This window comes from Cervus elaphus, chromosome 4 (genome assembly GCF_910594005.1).
Source record: "Cervus elaphus chromosome 4, mCerEla1.1, whole genome shotgun sequence".
Lineage (NCBI taxonomy): Eukaryota > Metazoa > Chordata > Mammalia > Artiodactyla > Cervidae > Cervus > Cervus elaphus.
Window position 1 is genome coordinate 55,459,254 of NC_057818.1, and position 17,284 is coordinate 55,476,537.

Here is a 17,284-nt window from a genome sequence, read left to right on the forward strand (position 1 = left end):
GGGTAGGGTAATTATCTGCCCTCAACAGGCCACCAGAGACCAGCTAATCAGTACGCGCCCAGTAAACCTCCGGGAAGGTCCCCTGGAAAGTCCCGCGCGAGCGAAGGTTTGTACCAATAAAATTGCTTTGCAAACATGTAACCAATCCGCTTGCGCCCACTACCCACTGCTTATGGTTGAAATCGAGCACCCTATAAATGTGCGTGGAAACTGGGGCTCCGGGCTCTCTGGCTTTGCACCACTGCGTTGGTTGCAGCAGGGGCCCTGGCTCAAGTCAGCAATAAATTCTCCTTCTGCGAGTTGCATTGTCTCGGAGGTTTTCTATCTGCCGGTTAGGAGATTCGGACATCGGGCATAACATTAGCCACTGGATTGCCAGGGAAGTCCCTCCATCAAGCACAGACTTTAAAACTCTCCCTTTCCTAGGGAAGTGTTTGTCCTCTCCGGAGGGGCACAGAGCGGCGCCGCTGGCTTCCAGGCCCGGGAACTTCCTAGCGGGCCGGGGGACCGGGTAGGTGGGGAGGGGGCGGGGACAGGCAGAGCCAGAGGCTGGGAGACTGGAAGGACCGCAGCCGGTTCGGCTGCCTCCAGGGTCTGGCGGGAAGGTTCGGCCGGAAATGCAAATCTGCTGAGGGTGGGGTCAGTTCCTGGGAGGGAGCAGGCAAGGGTGCAGGTCTGGGGATTCCCTTCCGGCTTGCCCTCCTTCCCCACCCGACACCGTCCACGGTGAGGCGTGCGGATCAGGAAGCAGGTACGAAATGCCCTGGCAGGATAAGAACTTGGTCTTGATCCTTCCTGCGGGGGGAGAGGAGGGGCTCGTTATTTTTATTTATTTATTAATGTCATTATTCTTTTTTTTTTTTTACAGTTCCATTCCTTCCGCCTGCCACCCTGCAAACCTCAGGGACTGGAATGAGCGCTTGCCACCAGCAGTCTAGACCCGTCTAGGAGCCGGTTGTCGGGGGAAATGGTAATTTTCCCGGGTTGGGACAAGGATCCACGCCCAGGGCGGGGCCGGGTCGCCTTCCGAGGAGTTGGGAGCAACTGCCTGCAAAAAGCCGGACTCTTTCCGCCTCGGGAGGAAAGGGGAAGCCACAGGATCCCTAAGTGCGCCCTTCACGTTGCCCCAGAGAGAAGGGGTCTCCCATCCCTGGGCTGCAACCTTGCAGGACGCCTCTGTCGGCCCCCGGGCGCCCATTGCGTTTGCCCGCTCTGTGTTATTTGAATCCACTAATGTGTCGGGGGCGGGGCGGGGGGGCGGGGCGCGGTGTCTGCTGTGCTGAGGGTGAGCCTCAAAATTCTAGGGACAGTCAGACTGAGAAGATGCCCACTGGGTTCAGGGCTTTTGGGTTTGAGCTGGGTCAGATTGGCACATTCTTTTTTGCCTGGGTGCTGTGACCATCTTTCAGTTCAGTTCAGTCCTTCGGTCCTGTCCGACTCTGTGCGACACCATGGGCTGCAGCACACCAGGCCTCCCTGTCCATCACCAACTCCCGCAGCTTACTCAAACTCATGTCCATTGAGTCAGTGATGCCATCCAACCATCTCATCCTCTGTCTTCCCCTTCTCCTCCTGCCTTCAATCTTTCCCTGCATCAAGGTCTTTTCAGATGAGTCATTTCTTCCCATCAAGTGGCCAAAGTTTTGGAGTTTCAGCTTCAGCATCGGTTCTTCCACTGAATATTCAGGACTGATCTCCTTTAGGATGGACTGGTTGGATCTCCTTGCAGTCCAAGGGACTCTCAAGAGTCTTCTCCAACACCACAGTTCAAAAGCATCAACTCTTCAGTGCTGAGCTTTCTTTATGGTCCAACTCTCTCATCCATACATGACTACGGGAAAAACCATAGTCTTGACTATGTCACGCGAGTGTATGCTCCTCGGTTCTTTGTCTGTTCACAACAGAAATTTGGAGTGACGGACATTAAAGCCCCCTGGCGGGTCACAGCTCTCGGAGGACAGACCGTGTTATAGCTCTTAAATAAATCAGTGTTACAGCTCTATTTATTTAGATAATTGCAGGAAAATCCATCTTCGAAGTGTGAGGGCACGTCGATCCAAAGACACCAAGAGAAGATCGCCCCCATCGCGCAAAAGGGAGAGAAGAGGGCTTTGGCTCCTCTTTTTATATGTTTCTCTGTCCCTGGGCCTGTCTTATGTAAATTGGGCTAGCCAGGAGTGTTGTTTGTTTTACCTGAGGTTCTCACTCCGGACCTCGGACCTTCCTTTGTTCTATTTTCGCGGGCTTTCCCTTCCAGGTCTTTTAGCCACCGCCATTTTGGACTCTTTTTCCCTACTCTAACTACCTAACAACTAGACGGACCTTTGTTGGCAAAGTAACGTCTCTGCTTTTTAATATGCTGTCTAGGTTGGTCATAACTTTTCTTCCAAGGAGCAAGTGTGTTTTAATTTCATGGCTGCAGTCACCATCTGCAGTGATTCGGGAGCCCAAAAAATAGAAGTCTGTCACTGTTTCCACTGTTTCCCCATCTATTTGACATGAAGTGATGGGACCAGATGCCATGATCTTAGTTATCTGAATGTTGAACTTTAAGCCAACTTTTTCACTCTCCTCTTTCACTTTCATCAAGCGGCTCTTTAGTTCTTCACGTTCTGCCATAAGTGTGGTGTCATCTGCATAGCTAAGGTCCTTGATATTTCTCCCGGCAATCTTGATTCCAGCTTGTGCTTCACCCAACCTGGCATTTCTCATGATGTACTCTGCATATAAGTTAAATAAGCAGGGTGACAATATACAGCCTTGACGTACTCCTTTTCCTATTTGGAATCAGCTATTGTTCCATGTCCAGTTCTAAGTGTTGCTTCTTGCCCTGCATACAGATTTCTCAGGAAGCAGGTCAGGTGGTCTGGTACGCCATCCTAAAGGGTGGTTATAAAAGGCCAGTTGAAGGGAAAGTGACAGGGAGGTGTCAGGATCAAACCCAGGGGTCTGAACAAGTTTACATGTTTGTCATTGATGTTTTCCAGTGTCTTTGGGTTCCCGGAAGCTCCGGACACCGGTAGGGCTGTGTTTCATCTGCCTCTTGTCGATGTTTCTCTTTTTTATGTTTATTGATTTGGCTGTGTCAGGCGTTAGTTGCCACCCCTGGGATCGTTAGTTGCAGCATGTGGGATCTAGTTCCCTGACCAGGGATGGAACTCGGGCACCTGCATTGGGAGTCTGGAGTCTTAGCCACTAGACCACCAGGGAAGTCCCATGTGGATGTTCTTCTACCTGTTTACCTGAGTGGACCCAGAATTATGCATTCTTTTTTGTTCCTCCCACACCCACACCCACCCCACCCCCCTGCCATTTTCCCAAACTAACAAGGCTGAGGTCACCAGGGAGAAAGCTAGAGCCGTTTGTATCTGTTTATTTCTGTATCTGTTTAGGAGGGAGATGGAGGAACCTGCCAAGTAAAGGAAGAGAGGTGGTCAGTGATAGGCTTGAGGAAAGAGTGGGGTTCAAGATAATGTAAATGAAGTCCTGCTTAGAAAAGCTCAGGCTGGGAAATGTGCAAAGAGGCTATTATTGTCAGGTTTGACTGTTTCCTTAGAAACAAAAAGGTCAAGATACAGATGTGGAATGTTCTGTCCCAAATCTCTTGAGTTGCAAATTGACCCTGCTTCTATCTCCACGTGACTTAGATTCCCCCAGGCAAGAATGGAAGTTCCTTTCTTATTGATATGATGTCAGATATCAAATTGCAACTGTTTTTTTTTTAATTTTCTTTTTCCTATTGAGATATAGTTGGTTTACAATGTTAGCTTCTGATGTACAATATGCCTTTTCAAAACTGTATAAATCATACTCCATTTATAGTTATAAAATATTCACAGTGTTCCTTGTGCTATACAATAATATTCTTGTAGTTTCTTTATTTTATGTGTAAGTAAGTAAGTGAAGTCGCTCAGTCGTGTCCGACTCTCTGCAACCCCATGGAGTGTAGCCCACCAGGCTTCTCTGTCCATGGGATTCTCCAGGCAAGAATACTGGAGTGGGTTACCATTTCCTTCTCCAGGGGATCTTCCCAACCCAGGAATCGAACCCTGGTCTCCTGCATTGCAGGCAGACACTTTAACCTCTGAGCCACCAGGGAAGCTCGTTTTATGCATAGTAGCTGGTATCTCTTAATCCTCTATCCTTATCTTGTTCCTCCCCATTCCCTTTCCACAATGGTAACCACTAGCTTGGTCTGTATCTGTGAGTCTGTTTCTTTCTTCTTACATTCATTGGTTTGTTTTATTATTATTATTATTGGTTGTGCTGGATCTTCGTTGCTATGCGGGCTTCTCTCTAGCTGCAGGGAGCAGGCATTGTGATGGCTTCTCCTTGCAGAGCACGGGCTCTAGGGCACACAGGCTTCAGTAGTTGCGCTTTCCTGGCTCTAGAGCACAGGCTTAATAGTTGTTGTGGCTATTGTTCCGTGGGCATGTGGGATCTTCCCATCCCAGAGATTGAACCCGTATCTCCTGCATTGGCAGGCGGATCATTTACTGCCGACCCACCAGTTCAGTTCAGTCGCTCAGTCGTATCCGACTCTTTGCAACCCCGTGGACTGCAGCACACCAGGCCTCCCTGTCCATCACCAACTCCCAGAGTTTACTCAAACTCACGTCCATTGAGTCGGTGGTGCCATCCAACCATCTCATCCTCTGTCATCCCCTTCTCCTGCCTTCAATCTTTCCCAGCATCATGGTCTTTTCCAATGAGTCAGTTCTTCACATCAGGTGGCCAAAGTATTGGAGCTTCAGCTTTAGCATCAGTCCTTCCAATGAATATTCAGGAATGATTTCCTTTAGGATGGACTGGTTGGATCTCCTTGCAGTCCAAGGGACTCTCAAGAGTCTTCTCCAACACCACAGCTCAAAGGTGTCAGTTCTTTGGCATTCAGCTTTCTTTATAGTCCAGCTCTCGCATCCATACACGACTACTGGAAAAACCATAGCTTTGGCTAGATGGACCTTTGTTGGCAAAGTAATGTCTCTGCTTTTCAATGTGCATCTGTCGCTGTTTCCATTGTTTCCCCATCTATTCTCCATGAAGTGATGGGACCAGATGCCATGATCTTAGTTTTTGGAATGTTGAGTTTTAAGCCAACTTTTTCACTCTCCTTTTTCACCTTCATCGAGAGGCTCTTTAGTTCCTCTTCGATTTCTGCCATAAGGGTGGTGTCATCTGCATATCTGAGGTTATTGATATTTCACCCAGCAATCTTGATTCCAGCGTGTGCTTCAATCCAGCCCGGCATTTCTCATGATGTACTCTGCATATAAGTTAAACAAGCAGGGTGACAATATACAGCCATGTCGTACTCCTTTCCTCATTTAGAACCAGTCCCTTGTTCTTGTTCCATGTCCGGTTCTAACTGTTGCTTCCTGACCTGCATACAGATTTCTCAGGAGGCAGGTCAGGTGGTCTGTAGTCCCATCTCTTGAAGAATTTTCCACAATTTGTTGTGATCCACACAGCCAGAGGCTTTGATGTAGTCAATGATTCAGAAGTAGATGTTTTTCTCGAATTCTCTTGCTTTTTGATGATCCAATGGATGTTGGAAATTTCATCTCTGGTATCTCTGCCTTTTCTAAATCCAGCTTGAACATCTGGAAGTTCTCGGTTCACTGTACTGTTGCAGCCTTGCTTGAAGAATTTTGAGCATTACTTTGCTAGCATGTGAGATGAGTACAATGGTGCAGTTGTTTGAACATTCTTTGGCTTTGCCTTTCTTTGGGATTAGAATGAAAACTGACCTTTTCCAGTCATTTGGCCACTGTTGAGTTTTCCAAATTTGCTGACATATTGAGTGCAGCACTTTCACAGTATCATCTTTTAGGATTTGAAATAGCTCAACTGGAATTCCATCACCTCCACTAGCTTTGTTTATAGTGATGCTTCCTAAGGCCCACTTGACTTCACATTCCAGGATGTCTGGCTCTGAGTGATCACACCATTGTGATTATCTGGGTCATTTTTGTATAGTAAGATCTTTCTGTATAGTAAGATCTTTTGTGTGTAAGATCTTTTTTGTATAGTTCTGTGTATTATTGCCACCTCTTCTTAATATCTTCTGCTTCTGTTAGGTCCGTACCATTGCTGTCCTTTATTGTGCCCATCTTTGCATGAAATGTTCCTTTGTTATCTCTTATTTTCTTGAAGAGATCTCTAGTCTTTCCCATTCTATTGTTTTCCTGTTTCTTTGCATTGATCACTGAGGAAGGCTTTCTTATCTCTCCTTGCTCTTCTCTGGAACTCTGCATTCGGATTGATATATCTTTCCTTTTCTCCTTTGCCTTTTGCTTCTCTTCTTTGCTCAGCTGTTTGTGAGGCCTCCTCAGACAACCATTTTGCCTTTTTGCATTTCTTTTTCTTGGGAATGCTTTTGATCACAGCCTCCTATACAATGTTACAAATCTCCATCCATAGTTCAGCTACCAGGGAAGCCCTGATTTTCTTTTTTTTTTTTTTGGTTTCACATATAAGTGATAAATGGTATATGTTTTTCTCTGACTGACTAATTTCACTTAGCATAATACCCTCCAAGTCCATCCATGTTGTTGCAAATGGCAACTTTTCTTTTTATGGCTACGTAATAGTCTATTCTTTTGCTGTTATAAATAACCTTCCATTTAAATAATTATGTGCATATGTCATTTGGGGTTTTGGCCAGGGTATTTTTGGAGTATAATCTCATGAATGCAAATGCCAGATCACGGGATGTCTGCATATAAAATTTTGGTAAATTGGGCCTAATGTGCCTTCATATTAGAGGGGGGCAAATTTATAGATGGGCTTCCCAGGTGGCTCAGTGGTAAAGAACCCACCTGCCAATCCAAGAGACATGGGTTCGATCCCTGTGTCAAGAAGATCCCCTGGAGGAGGAAATGGCAACCCACTCCAGTATTCTTGCCTGGGAAATCCCATGGACAGAGGAGCCTGGTGGGCTACAGTCCATGGGGTCACAAAAGAGTCAGACATGACTGAGCGACTAAACCACCTCCACCACCCAAATCTAGAGACAGCTTGCGATGGCCTCTCCTTGGCCTGTAGACACATCACTCCACTCCCGTGGCCGGATGACATGTGTCTTCCCCTTGTGCATCTGTGTTCAGATTTCGCCTTCTTGTGAAGACAACCAGTCAGTGGATTAGCACACACCCTACTCTTGTGTGACCTCACCTTAACTCATTTCCATCTTCAAAGGCCCTCTTTCTAAATCTGGTCAGTTTCACAAGTCTGGGGGTGGGGTGGGAGGGGGTTGGATTTTAATATACCTTAGGGCAGGGATTGATGCTGAAGCTGAAACTCCAATACTTTGGCCACCTGATGTGAAGAACTGACTCATTTGAAAAGACCCTGATTCTGGGAAAGATTGAAGCAGGAGGAGAAGGGGATGACAGAGGATGAGATGGTTGGATTGCATCACCCACTCAATGGACATGAGTTTGAGTAAACTCTGGGAGTTAGTGATGGACAGGGAGGCCTGGCGTGCTGTGGTTCATGGGGTCACAAAGAGTCAGACACTACTGAGCAACTGAACTGAACTGAACTGAAGGTGGGTACTCCCTAAGGAGTCCTGATGTGAATAACCGACTCATTGGAAAAGTCCCTGATGCTGGGAAAGATTGAGGGCAGGAGGAGAAGGGGGCGGTCAAAGGATGAGATGGCCGGATGGCATCACCAGTGCAATGGACATGGACCTGGGCAAACTCCAGGAGATGGTGAAGGACAGGAGACCCTGGCATGCTGCAGTCCATGGGGTAGCTAAGGGTCAGACTCGCCTGGGTGGCTGAATAACAACATCGGGGAGGGGACAGGATTCAACTCGATGACAGTCCATACTCCACTGAGCCAAAATGGGTGTGCTCTTCAGGACTCGATGACCTTCGAAGATGTGGCTGTGAACTTCACCCGGGAGGAGTGGGCCCTGCTGGACGCCGCACAGAGGCAGCTCTACAGAGATGTGATCCTGGAGACCTGTGGTCACCTGGCCTGTGTGGGTAAGGAGGCCCCTTCTTCCTGCGCTTGGTGATGGATAGGGCCCACATGCGTCAGGCCCCTCCTGTGTTCCAGAGACAACCACTGCCCCCAGGCGGCAGATATAGTTTCCCCCGTGACATTGGAAGTCTATCCTTTGCTTTCCTTTTTTTAAAAAAAATATTTATTTATTTGGCTGTGAGAGGTCTTAGTTGCGGCATGCAAGAACTTCATTGCATCATGCCAGATCTTTCGTTCTTTGGTTGCAGAGCACGGACTCTCTATTTGTCACTTGGGCTTCGGTAGTTGTGGCGCCTGGCCTTCGTTGCTCCCCAGCATGTAGGATCTTAGTTCCCCAACCAGGGATCGAACCTGTGTCTCCTGCATTGCAAGGCCGATTCTTAACCACTGGACCACCAAGGCAGTCCCAGATGGTTTCTTCATAAGTGTGAGGTTTCCCTGGGCAGGGGCTGGGCAGAGGGAATGTCCTGAAACTAGATGGAGGTGATGGTTGTAAATATGGTACTAAATGCCAGAGCTGTACACTTTGGTTAATTTTATGCTGTGTAAATTTCATCTCCGTTTTTTGTTGTCGTTGTTTTTAATTCATTTCATCTAAGAGGAAAGCTGAGGCTCATGAATGTATGAGCTGCTTTGGGCATATAGAGTACGTGTCGTGGGTTTCACCCATCTTCTAAGATGTTCCTTTCTATCCCCCTAGAGGAAGACCTGTCCCCTCTGCCTTAGTCCAGGCTGATATGCTGAAATACCATACACCGGGTAGCCTAGACAACAGCTGTTTATTTCTCAAATTCTGGAGGCTGAGAAGTCCAAGATCAAGATGCCGGCAGAGTCAGTTCCTGGGAGGGCCCTCTTCCTGGCTTGCCGACGGCCGCCTTCTCACATGGCAAAGAGGGAGAGAACCCTGGTATCTCCTCCTCTTCTTTTGAGAACAGTAACCCCATCTTTGGGTCCCATCCCACCCTCATGGACTCATCTGAACCTAATTACCTCATGAGGTTCCCACCTGCAAATAGCATCCTATTGTGGGGTTGGGGTTTCAACATGGATTTGTGGTGGTTATTGTTTAGTCCCTAAGTCGTGTCCAAGTTTTTACCACCCCGTGGACGGTAGCCTGCCAGACTTCTCTGTCCATGGGATTTCCCTGGCAAGAGTATGGGAGTGGGTTGCCATTTCCTTTTTCGGGGCATCTTCCGCAACCCAGGGATGGAACCCTCGTCTCTTAAGTCTCCCAAATTGGCAAAGGGGTTCTTTACCACTAGCGCCACCATTGCAGCAGGGGGCATCACAAATTCAACCTGTAACAGATTCTTTGCCTAGTTTGTCCTGACAATTGGAGCTCGGATTGGAAAAGAATTTCCAGACACGGAGTATTTCAGAAAGGAGTGAGTTTATAAGAACAGAGATAATGAGGGCGCTGCGAGCACAACCGGTGACCTCCTGGCAGACCAGAGAGTGTTGATGCTTTTCGTGAGTTAGTAGCCAATTTTTATAGCCTCGAGACAAAGAAAATTCCTGCTGGAAGGGTGGCATTAGGTGACTGGTTAGGGTACTATAGAGTGAGTACCCGGGTAGGCATTTTTACCTAATATGGGGTCAGGGAGCTTGCCAGTGAGGATGGGAGTGGGGCTTATGACAGCGGTTGCTATGGGGCTCAGTCAGTTCCGGAGGTGACCTTGGTGCTGGGCTCCGCATCTGTGGCCTTGGTACAGAGCCTTATACCTGTGATCTTGGTATAGGTTTGCACAATTCTCTCACACTTGGCATTCACGATTGTACCTTCAGTCTCACAGGATCATATTTACATATCTGACTGCACCGGGTCTTAGTTGCAGCAGGCAAGATCTTTAGCTGCGGCACGTGGGATCTAGTTCCCTCACCAGGGATCGAATCCGGGCCCCCTGCACTGGGAGCGCTGAGTCTTGGCCACTGGACCACCAGGGAAGTTCCCAGAACCATTTCTTAGCATCTTGCTGTGTGTATTGAACCTCTGATCTTAACCATAGTCAAACTCCTCATAGATCCCAAATTCCAATATTTCTCTCTGCCTCTCTGCCTGCCTCCTCTTGCTCTCTCCCTTCTCCCATTTTCCTTACAGAGGGAACATTTGAAAAGAGATCCACGGGCATTTGCCTGCTTTCTCCTCCACTTTTCCTTTCCACAAAGACCTGATTTTGCACTGCTTCATTTCAGATTGGGCGACTCGACATCAAACCAAAGACTCAACCCCTCAGCAGAACAACCTTGCTAAAAGGACGTTTCAGGAAGTGAACACAGCACATCTGGCGAGCAGCAGTTCCCGACTCTCCGATCTCAGAGAAGACTGGATGGCCCATAGAATAGAGGTGCCGGGCAAGCAGAGAGGGCGAACATTGAAACAAGTTGCAGCTGCCCACGAGAAAGATGCCTCTCCCATTGGATTCTGGGAATATCCCAAAATGAGGGACATCTCTAACCCTGGCCAGAAGATTGTGCCATCACAGGGAGATTCCACAAGAAAACATAACCCAAGACGTAACTCAGACATCTTGAAACAAATTCTCCTCTTACACAGTAATCAAAAAATCTTTACAAACAATGAAGATGACCAAGTCAAGTGGCAGGAAATGCCATGTATTCCACATGCAAGAACTCAAACAGAGCTGAAATCAAAGGCGTGGATGGATCATCAGAATGACCTGCTTCATTTGCAGGCTGAAATGTACATGGGCGTGAGCATCCACAAATACTGTCCACGTGGGAAAGCCTTAGGGGGAGACATCTCCCTTAGGACACGAGGGATGCCCCTGAAAGAGAAACCTCGCCATTCTCATCAGTGTGAAAACACCTTCCTAAAGAACTCTCTCCCTGCCGGGCAGACGCAACCTTATGAGGCAGAGACAAATAATGAGAATAATCAAAGTGGGAAGACATTTGTCCCTGTTCAGAGTTCCGATTCACACAGGAGAACGTCGATGGGAGTGAAAAGCTATAAGTGCGGGGACTGTAGGAAGGCCTTCGTGTATCAGTCGTTCCTTATGAAACACATGGAAATTCACACGGGAGAGAAGCCCTACGCATGTGAGAATTGTGGGAAAACCTTCAGATATATCTTACACCTTAATAAACATATGAGAAATCACAACCTGAAGACCTTTGAATGTCCGGAATGTGGGAAAAGCTTCAACAAGTCCTCAAGGCTTAAGGCACATGTTAGGATTCACACTGGAGAGAAACCCTATAAGTGTCAGGAATGTGGGAAAACCTTCGATAAGTCCACAAAGCTTCAGAAACATACTAGGATTCACACTGGAGAGAAACCCTATAAATGTAAGGAATGTGGGAAAAGCTACACTTATTCTTCAAGTCTTAAAACCCACCTGAAGAGGGTCTGCAGATGAAAGGAATGGGGAGAAGCCTTCATTCATTTTCTCAAAGTACTGAGTGCAGAAGGAGGATGTTGATGGAAGGGAGCTCAGTGAATAAACAAAGATGGAAACGTCTTCTCTGAACTCTCAGATCTTACAGAGATGTAAGATTTCACACTTTTATTTTTTTAAGGGGAATATGGGGAAGCCCTCAGTGTCTCAAATGTACAGTTCCTGTAAAGACACACTGCAGGACTTCCCTGGCAGTCCAGTGGGTAAGACACCACCCTCCCACTGCCGAGGTTTGATCCCTGGTGGGGCAACTAAGATCCCACATGCCATGTAGCAGGGCCAAAAAAGTAAAAAAACTCACACTGCCGAGGCATCATATGGGATTAAGGAATGTGGGCACACCTTACATATTCATCCCTCACTTTACACATGAGACCAAACCCTGGAGAGAGACCTCTTATCAGTAATAGATTTGAGAAAGCCTTTATTTCCCTCTCTTCACATGCAGGGCACAAATGAGTCTTAAGCTCAGTCGTGTCTGACTCTGCGACCCCCATGGACTGTAGCCCTCCAGGCTCCTCTGTCCATGGAATCATCCAGGCAAGAGTACTGGAATAGGTTGTCATTTCCTTCTCAAGGGGATCTTCCCAACCCAGGGATCAAACCTGCGTCTCCTGCGTTGCAGGCAGATTCTTTACCAGTGAGCCACCGGGGAAGCCCCTAATAGTAGGAGAGAAACAGGGTAGATGTTCTGATCACTAGCATTATCCATGTCTCTTCCTTCCATTGGAACCAAAATTCTGTATTTGCCACCGTTTCTGATAAAACCCCACAAGAATGCTGATTACCCCACTGCGGATCCTTTCAGCTCTGCCACGTGAGTTTTGAGCTGTAGGAGCTTCATAACATTTCACTGATGCGTCACTGCACCCGTGTGAATCACTGTTTGAGCTACGTTTAATTTAGACTCAGGTTTGCTGTGCTCCGTGATGCCATTTCTGTCCATTGATTTGACTGCATTATGGTCAGAGTATGTGATCTTTGTGGTACTGATAGGAGATACTTGTCTTGACTTGCATTTTGGTCTCGTGATGGGACCAGTTCTGTCATTGCCTGACCACATTCTTCTCGTCTTCTTTACTGAAGGGACATAGATTTGTTTTTCCAGAGTTAGCACAGTTGGATTTTTTTTGGTGAGGGGAGCAGGGGAGCGCCACATAGCATGTTAGGTTTTAGTTCCCTGACCAGGAGTCGAACCCACGCCCCCTTCAGTGGAAGCATGAGTCTTAACCGTGGGACCACCAGGGAAGTCCCTGTGGAATGTTTTTAAATGCATTTCTCAGGACTTTCCTGGTGGTCCCGTGGTTAAGACCACGCTTCCGCTGCAAGGCTCCTAGTCAGGGAACTAAGATTGCACATGCCATGCAGCAAAAAAAAAAAAAAAAAAAAAAGAAATGCCTTTCTCAGATTTTCTCATATCTGATGGTGAATGGAGCTTATTGCCAGTAAGGAGGGAGGTGGTTTGGATTCCTGGAGGGCTGTTGGAAAGGAGAGAATGTTCTTTACTCTCTCTTAACCAAGTCCCCTATTCTTTCCTTTGTTTCGCTCTGGAAATGGGATGATATTCCCTGAGTTAGCTCATGCAACTTGAGGATCATTGAAATGAAGGTCATGGTCCCAGTAACACGACCCTCAAATATAAATACACAATTTCTCACTCTTGTATTTGAATGGCATATTTGGGGATTTTCATGGCTGCAGTAGATTGCATGTCTAAATTTATTCCATAAAGCAAAGCCTTAATTTGGTTAAGAAGCATTTCAGGGGAGTTTTGTTGTTTGTTTGTTTTTTTTAAGTAGAAGCTATTATTTATTTTTATTTTGTTTTTGGCCTTGCCACACCTGTTGCAGGATCTTAGTTCCCCAATCAGGGATTGAACTCCTGGCCCGGAACATCCCCGGCGATTTAGCTGGAAGACTCTGCACTTCCAATTCAGGGGGCATGGGTTCCATCCTGGCCTGGCTGGAGAGCTCAGATCCCACATGCTGTAGCCAAAAAACCCTCCAGGCCCCCTGCAGTGGAAGCACAGAATCTTAACCACTGGACTGCTGGGCAATTCTGGGGGAGGTTTTATAACTCAAGAGTTAGAATGATAAAGTTAGTATGTGGCCAATTTTTTGTAATTCCTCATGTGATTCAAGATGCTGTACATTTCTTCGGTATTGAGTGGGCTCGTCAGTATTTGAATGGTCAAGCTTCTTAAGAGTGTTTTAGACTGTCTTACTAATGACATTTTTACTCACTGAGCAAGTTCATAATAAAATATCTGGGGCTTCCCTGGTGGATCGGTGGTTAAGATTTGGCCTGCAAATGCAGGAGATGTAGGTTCGATCCCTGATCCTGGAGGATCCCACATGCCATGGAACGACTTAGCCCGTGCACCCCAACTACTGAGCCTGTGCTCTAGAGCCCAGGAGCTGCAACTCCGGAAGCCCCAGTGCCCTGGGGCCCACGCTGCACAACAGGAGAAGCCACTTCAGTGAGAAGCCCGTGTCCGCAAGTAGGGAAAAGCCCTCACAGCAACAAAGACCCAGCACAGCCAAAAATTTAAAAAATTATTTTCAAAAATTAAAATAATGCTACTCTAAACATAGATTCTCAAAGTCTTGCAGTTTTGTCCATTCTTGTTTTAATGTATTTGGAAACGTGTTATTAGATGCATAAGAAATTGGGCATTTTCTTTATTAAAGGTGAGTTTTCTTTCTAGTCTATGTTTAACCATCTTCTGCAACAGTGATTTTGTTGTTTCTTCATACAGTAAGGGTGAAAGTTTATGTGCTTCTTACCATGAACTAGTATTTGCATATAGTTAGGTTCAGTTCAGTTGCTCAGTCGTGTCCGACTCTTTGTGACCCCATGAACTGCAGCATGCCAGGCCTCCCTGTCCATCACCAACTCCCAGAGTTTACTCAAACTCCTGTCCATAGAGTCGGTGATGCCATCTAACCATCTCATCCTGTGTCATCCTGTTCTTCTCCTGCCTTCAATCTTTCCCAACATCAGGGTCTCATCCTATTTATTACGTACCACCACGCCTCTCATAAACGCTGTAACTTTTTTTATGAATGAGAAAACTAAAGCACTGAAGTTAAAATGGTTAATGTTAAGCGATGTCTTTTGAGTTTCAAAGCTACCAATGTTTTCATCGTCAAGTTCAGGATTCAGGACGTGTTAGTTTTCTGTTACTCCTATTGCTATGCATTTATGTAACTTTATTTTTTGACTGCACTGTGCAGCATTGGGGATCTTAGTTCCCTGATTGGGTATCAAACCTGTGCCCCCTCCAATAGAAGCACAGATTCTTAACCAATGGACCACCAGGGAAGTCCCCAAATTAGAATTCTTAACACTGAGTTTAAGGAACACATCATGGCCCTTCTATGTACTTTACAAACATTAACTCGTTTAATGCTCACCGACAACCCTATGAAGTGGGTGCTGTTAGTCCCATTTTTAGAGCAGAGGAAACACACAAAGAGGCCAGGCAAGCTGCCCAAGGTCACACAGCCCCGCTGGGAGCGGGCGAAATTCAAACTCTGGTTCCTGCGCTAGATTAGACGGGGAGGCCTCACTGTTGTCTGTCCTCCCCCATCCGAGTATGAGCTCTGGGAGGGGCATCTGGCTCACAGAGGCGTTTAGTGGAATAAAGAAGGGGTGAGTGGCTATCTCAGGATGGCTACTCATCCCTTAGTGACCGCCTGCGCCCTCCTGCCGTTCTCAGCTCGCGAAATCCTATTCATAGGTAAAAACCGTATCCCTGGGGCCAGCGGGACTTCAAAGAAATCCTAGTGGCTTGGGCTGAGTCAGACAGAGCAGAACCCACTCACGGCGGGGCACGGGCGCCACCTGGCGGCGGAGTCCTACTAAGACAAAAGCCAGGAGACGAAACGTTTGCTTTGGCCGAAGAAGTGAAATTAGCTGAAAGGAAGTTGATTGCAAGTTTTTGTGGGTTGTTTTTTTTTTTTTAATTTTTTTAGAAATTTATTTGGCTACAGCCGGGTCTTACCTATGACACACGGGATCTTTAGTTGCGGCATGCGAACTTAGTTTCAGAGTGTGGGGTCTACCCCCAGCGGCCCCCATGCCCCAGCAAGAGGAGGCAAGAGTGCTGGTTGGTAACCAGGACCCCCTGAACCCTGGGCCCCCTACATTGGGAGTACAGAGTCCTAGCCACTAGACCACCAGGGACGTCCCTGAAATGCCACTTTTTACATTTCTGACTCACTGTTATATCCCCAGAGCCTAGCACCATGTGTGGCACGGAGTCGTGCATGCGTGCTCAGTTGCTGTGTCTGACTCTGACTGACCCCATGGACTCGGTAGCCCACCAGGCTCCTCTGTCCATGGAATTTTCCAGGTAAGAATACTGGAGTGAGTTGCCATTTCCTCCTCCAGGCGATCTTCCCCACCCAGGGATCAAATGCGTGTCTTCTGCCTTGCAAGCAGATTCTTTACCACTAAGCCACCTGGGAAACCCCTGGCACATAGTTAATACTGAGAACATATTTGTCAAATCAATGGGAAAAAGAGATGGAAGAGATGGGATTCCCCATTGTAACATTAATTCAAAGGATCTGATTTGATAAGGTGTGAAGGAATTTTTTTACCAAAAACATTAACTCTGTCCTATGCAGTAGACTGTAAAAATTAATAATTCAACATCTCCTGTTTCTTATGAATATCACCCAGAAGTGACTTCAACAGAAGTGTTTTCTAGGATGCCCTAAATTAGCAGTTGTGGTCAGTTTCAGTGACTAGAAGGCTTTCGCCCTGATGGGTTGTCTTGAACATGTGCTGCCCTGCTATTAACGTCCTGCGTGTAAACTGCATAAACACGGGTAAGCTTTCTCATCAGATCACAGATAGACCTTTTCTCTCTTCTCATATGCGTGATGGGAGATTAAATTCCAACTCTCCAATGGGTTATTTTACAAACAAAACCAGTGAGCCCCACGTTTGAGCTAAAATAACAAAAGGTCCTAGGACTGAACTTCCAGAATGGCTGAGAGTGGAAGGTGGCGACCCCTGCCGGCAGCCCCGACTCACACAAGCGTGAGTGGCCTCCACAGGAAGTGATTTCAAAGATTGTTCTGTGTTCTTTTTTTTAATGATATTTGTTCAATTTTTTAATTTAATTTATTTATTTATTTGCTGCGCTGGAGTCTTCGTTGCTTTGCACAGACTTTCTCTAGTTGCCACGAGCGGGGTCTGCTCTTCAACGTGGTGCACAGCTTCTCATTACGGTTGCTTCCCTTGTTTCCGATCGTAGGCTCTAGGGTGCTCAGGCTTCAGTAGCTGTGGCGAACGAGCTTAATTCCCTGGCAAGCATGTGGAATCGTCTCAGGTCAGGAATGGAACCCATGTCCCCTACATTGGCAGGCGGATTCTTATCCACTACACCACCAGGGAAGTCCTTTGTTCTTAGAGCATTGTTATAAAGGCTGTGTGTTGAACTGGATTCATGAGAACAAATGTGTGCTGGGTCCCTTATTTTTCTTTCAGACTTTCTTCCTGTTGTCACTAATTATATTCTTGATTGTGTTTTGATTAGCACTAATTAATTAAAGACCTGAGGGGCAATTTGGATTTTTTTTTCTTCCTTGTTCAATTTTGAGGAAGCAAGATTGACAGTGCTGCTTTCAGCCCTCTCTCTTGAGACATAGAGAATTCCAAAATAGAACCTTGAAATTTTTAAACGTACCCCACAGAGATTCTGAGGTTGCTTGTTACTGCAACATAACCCAGCCTATCCTGACTGACTGATACAATTCCCAGTTCTCAGTAGAGTCTGAAATGTGGAAGTCTCAGAAAAAAAAAAGTGAACGAATGAATGGCAGGGAATAGGAACAGGCTCAAACATTTCCCCCTGG

General features: G+C 46.8%; 1 protein-coding gene across 1 annotated transcript; it reads left to right on the top strand.

The window, feature by feature from the left end:
• The first annotated feature begins 614 nt into the window (after positions 1-614).
• On the top strand, positions 615-14,918 carry ZNF114 (zinc finger protein 114). Its single transcript, XM_043899665.1, has 4 exons — positions 615-751; positions 869-970; positions 7,871-7,997; positions 10,189-14,918. Exons 2-4 carry the CDS (start codon positions 968-970, stop codon positions 11,373-11,375), a joined length of 1,317 nt encoding a protein of 438 aa, XP_043755600.1. The 5' UTR covers positions 615-751; positions 869-967; the 3' UTR covers positions 11,376-14,918.
• Positions 14,919-17,284: the final 2,366 nt, after the last annotated feature.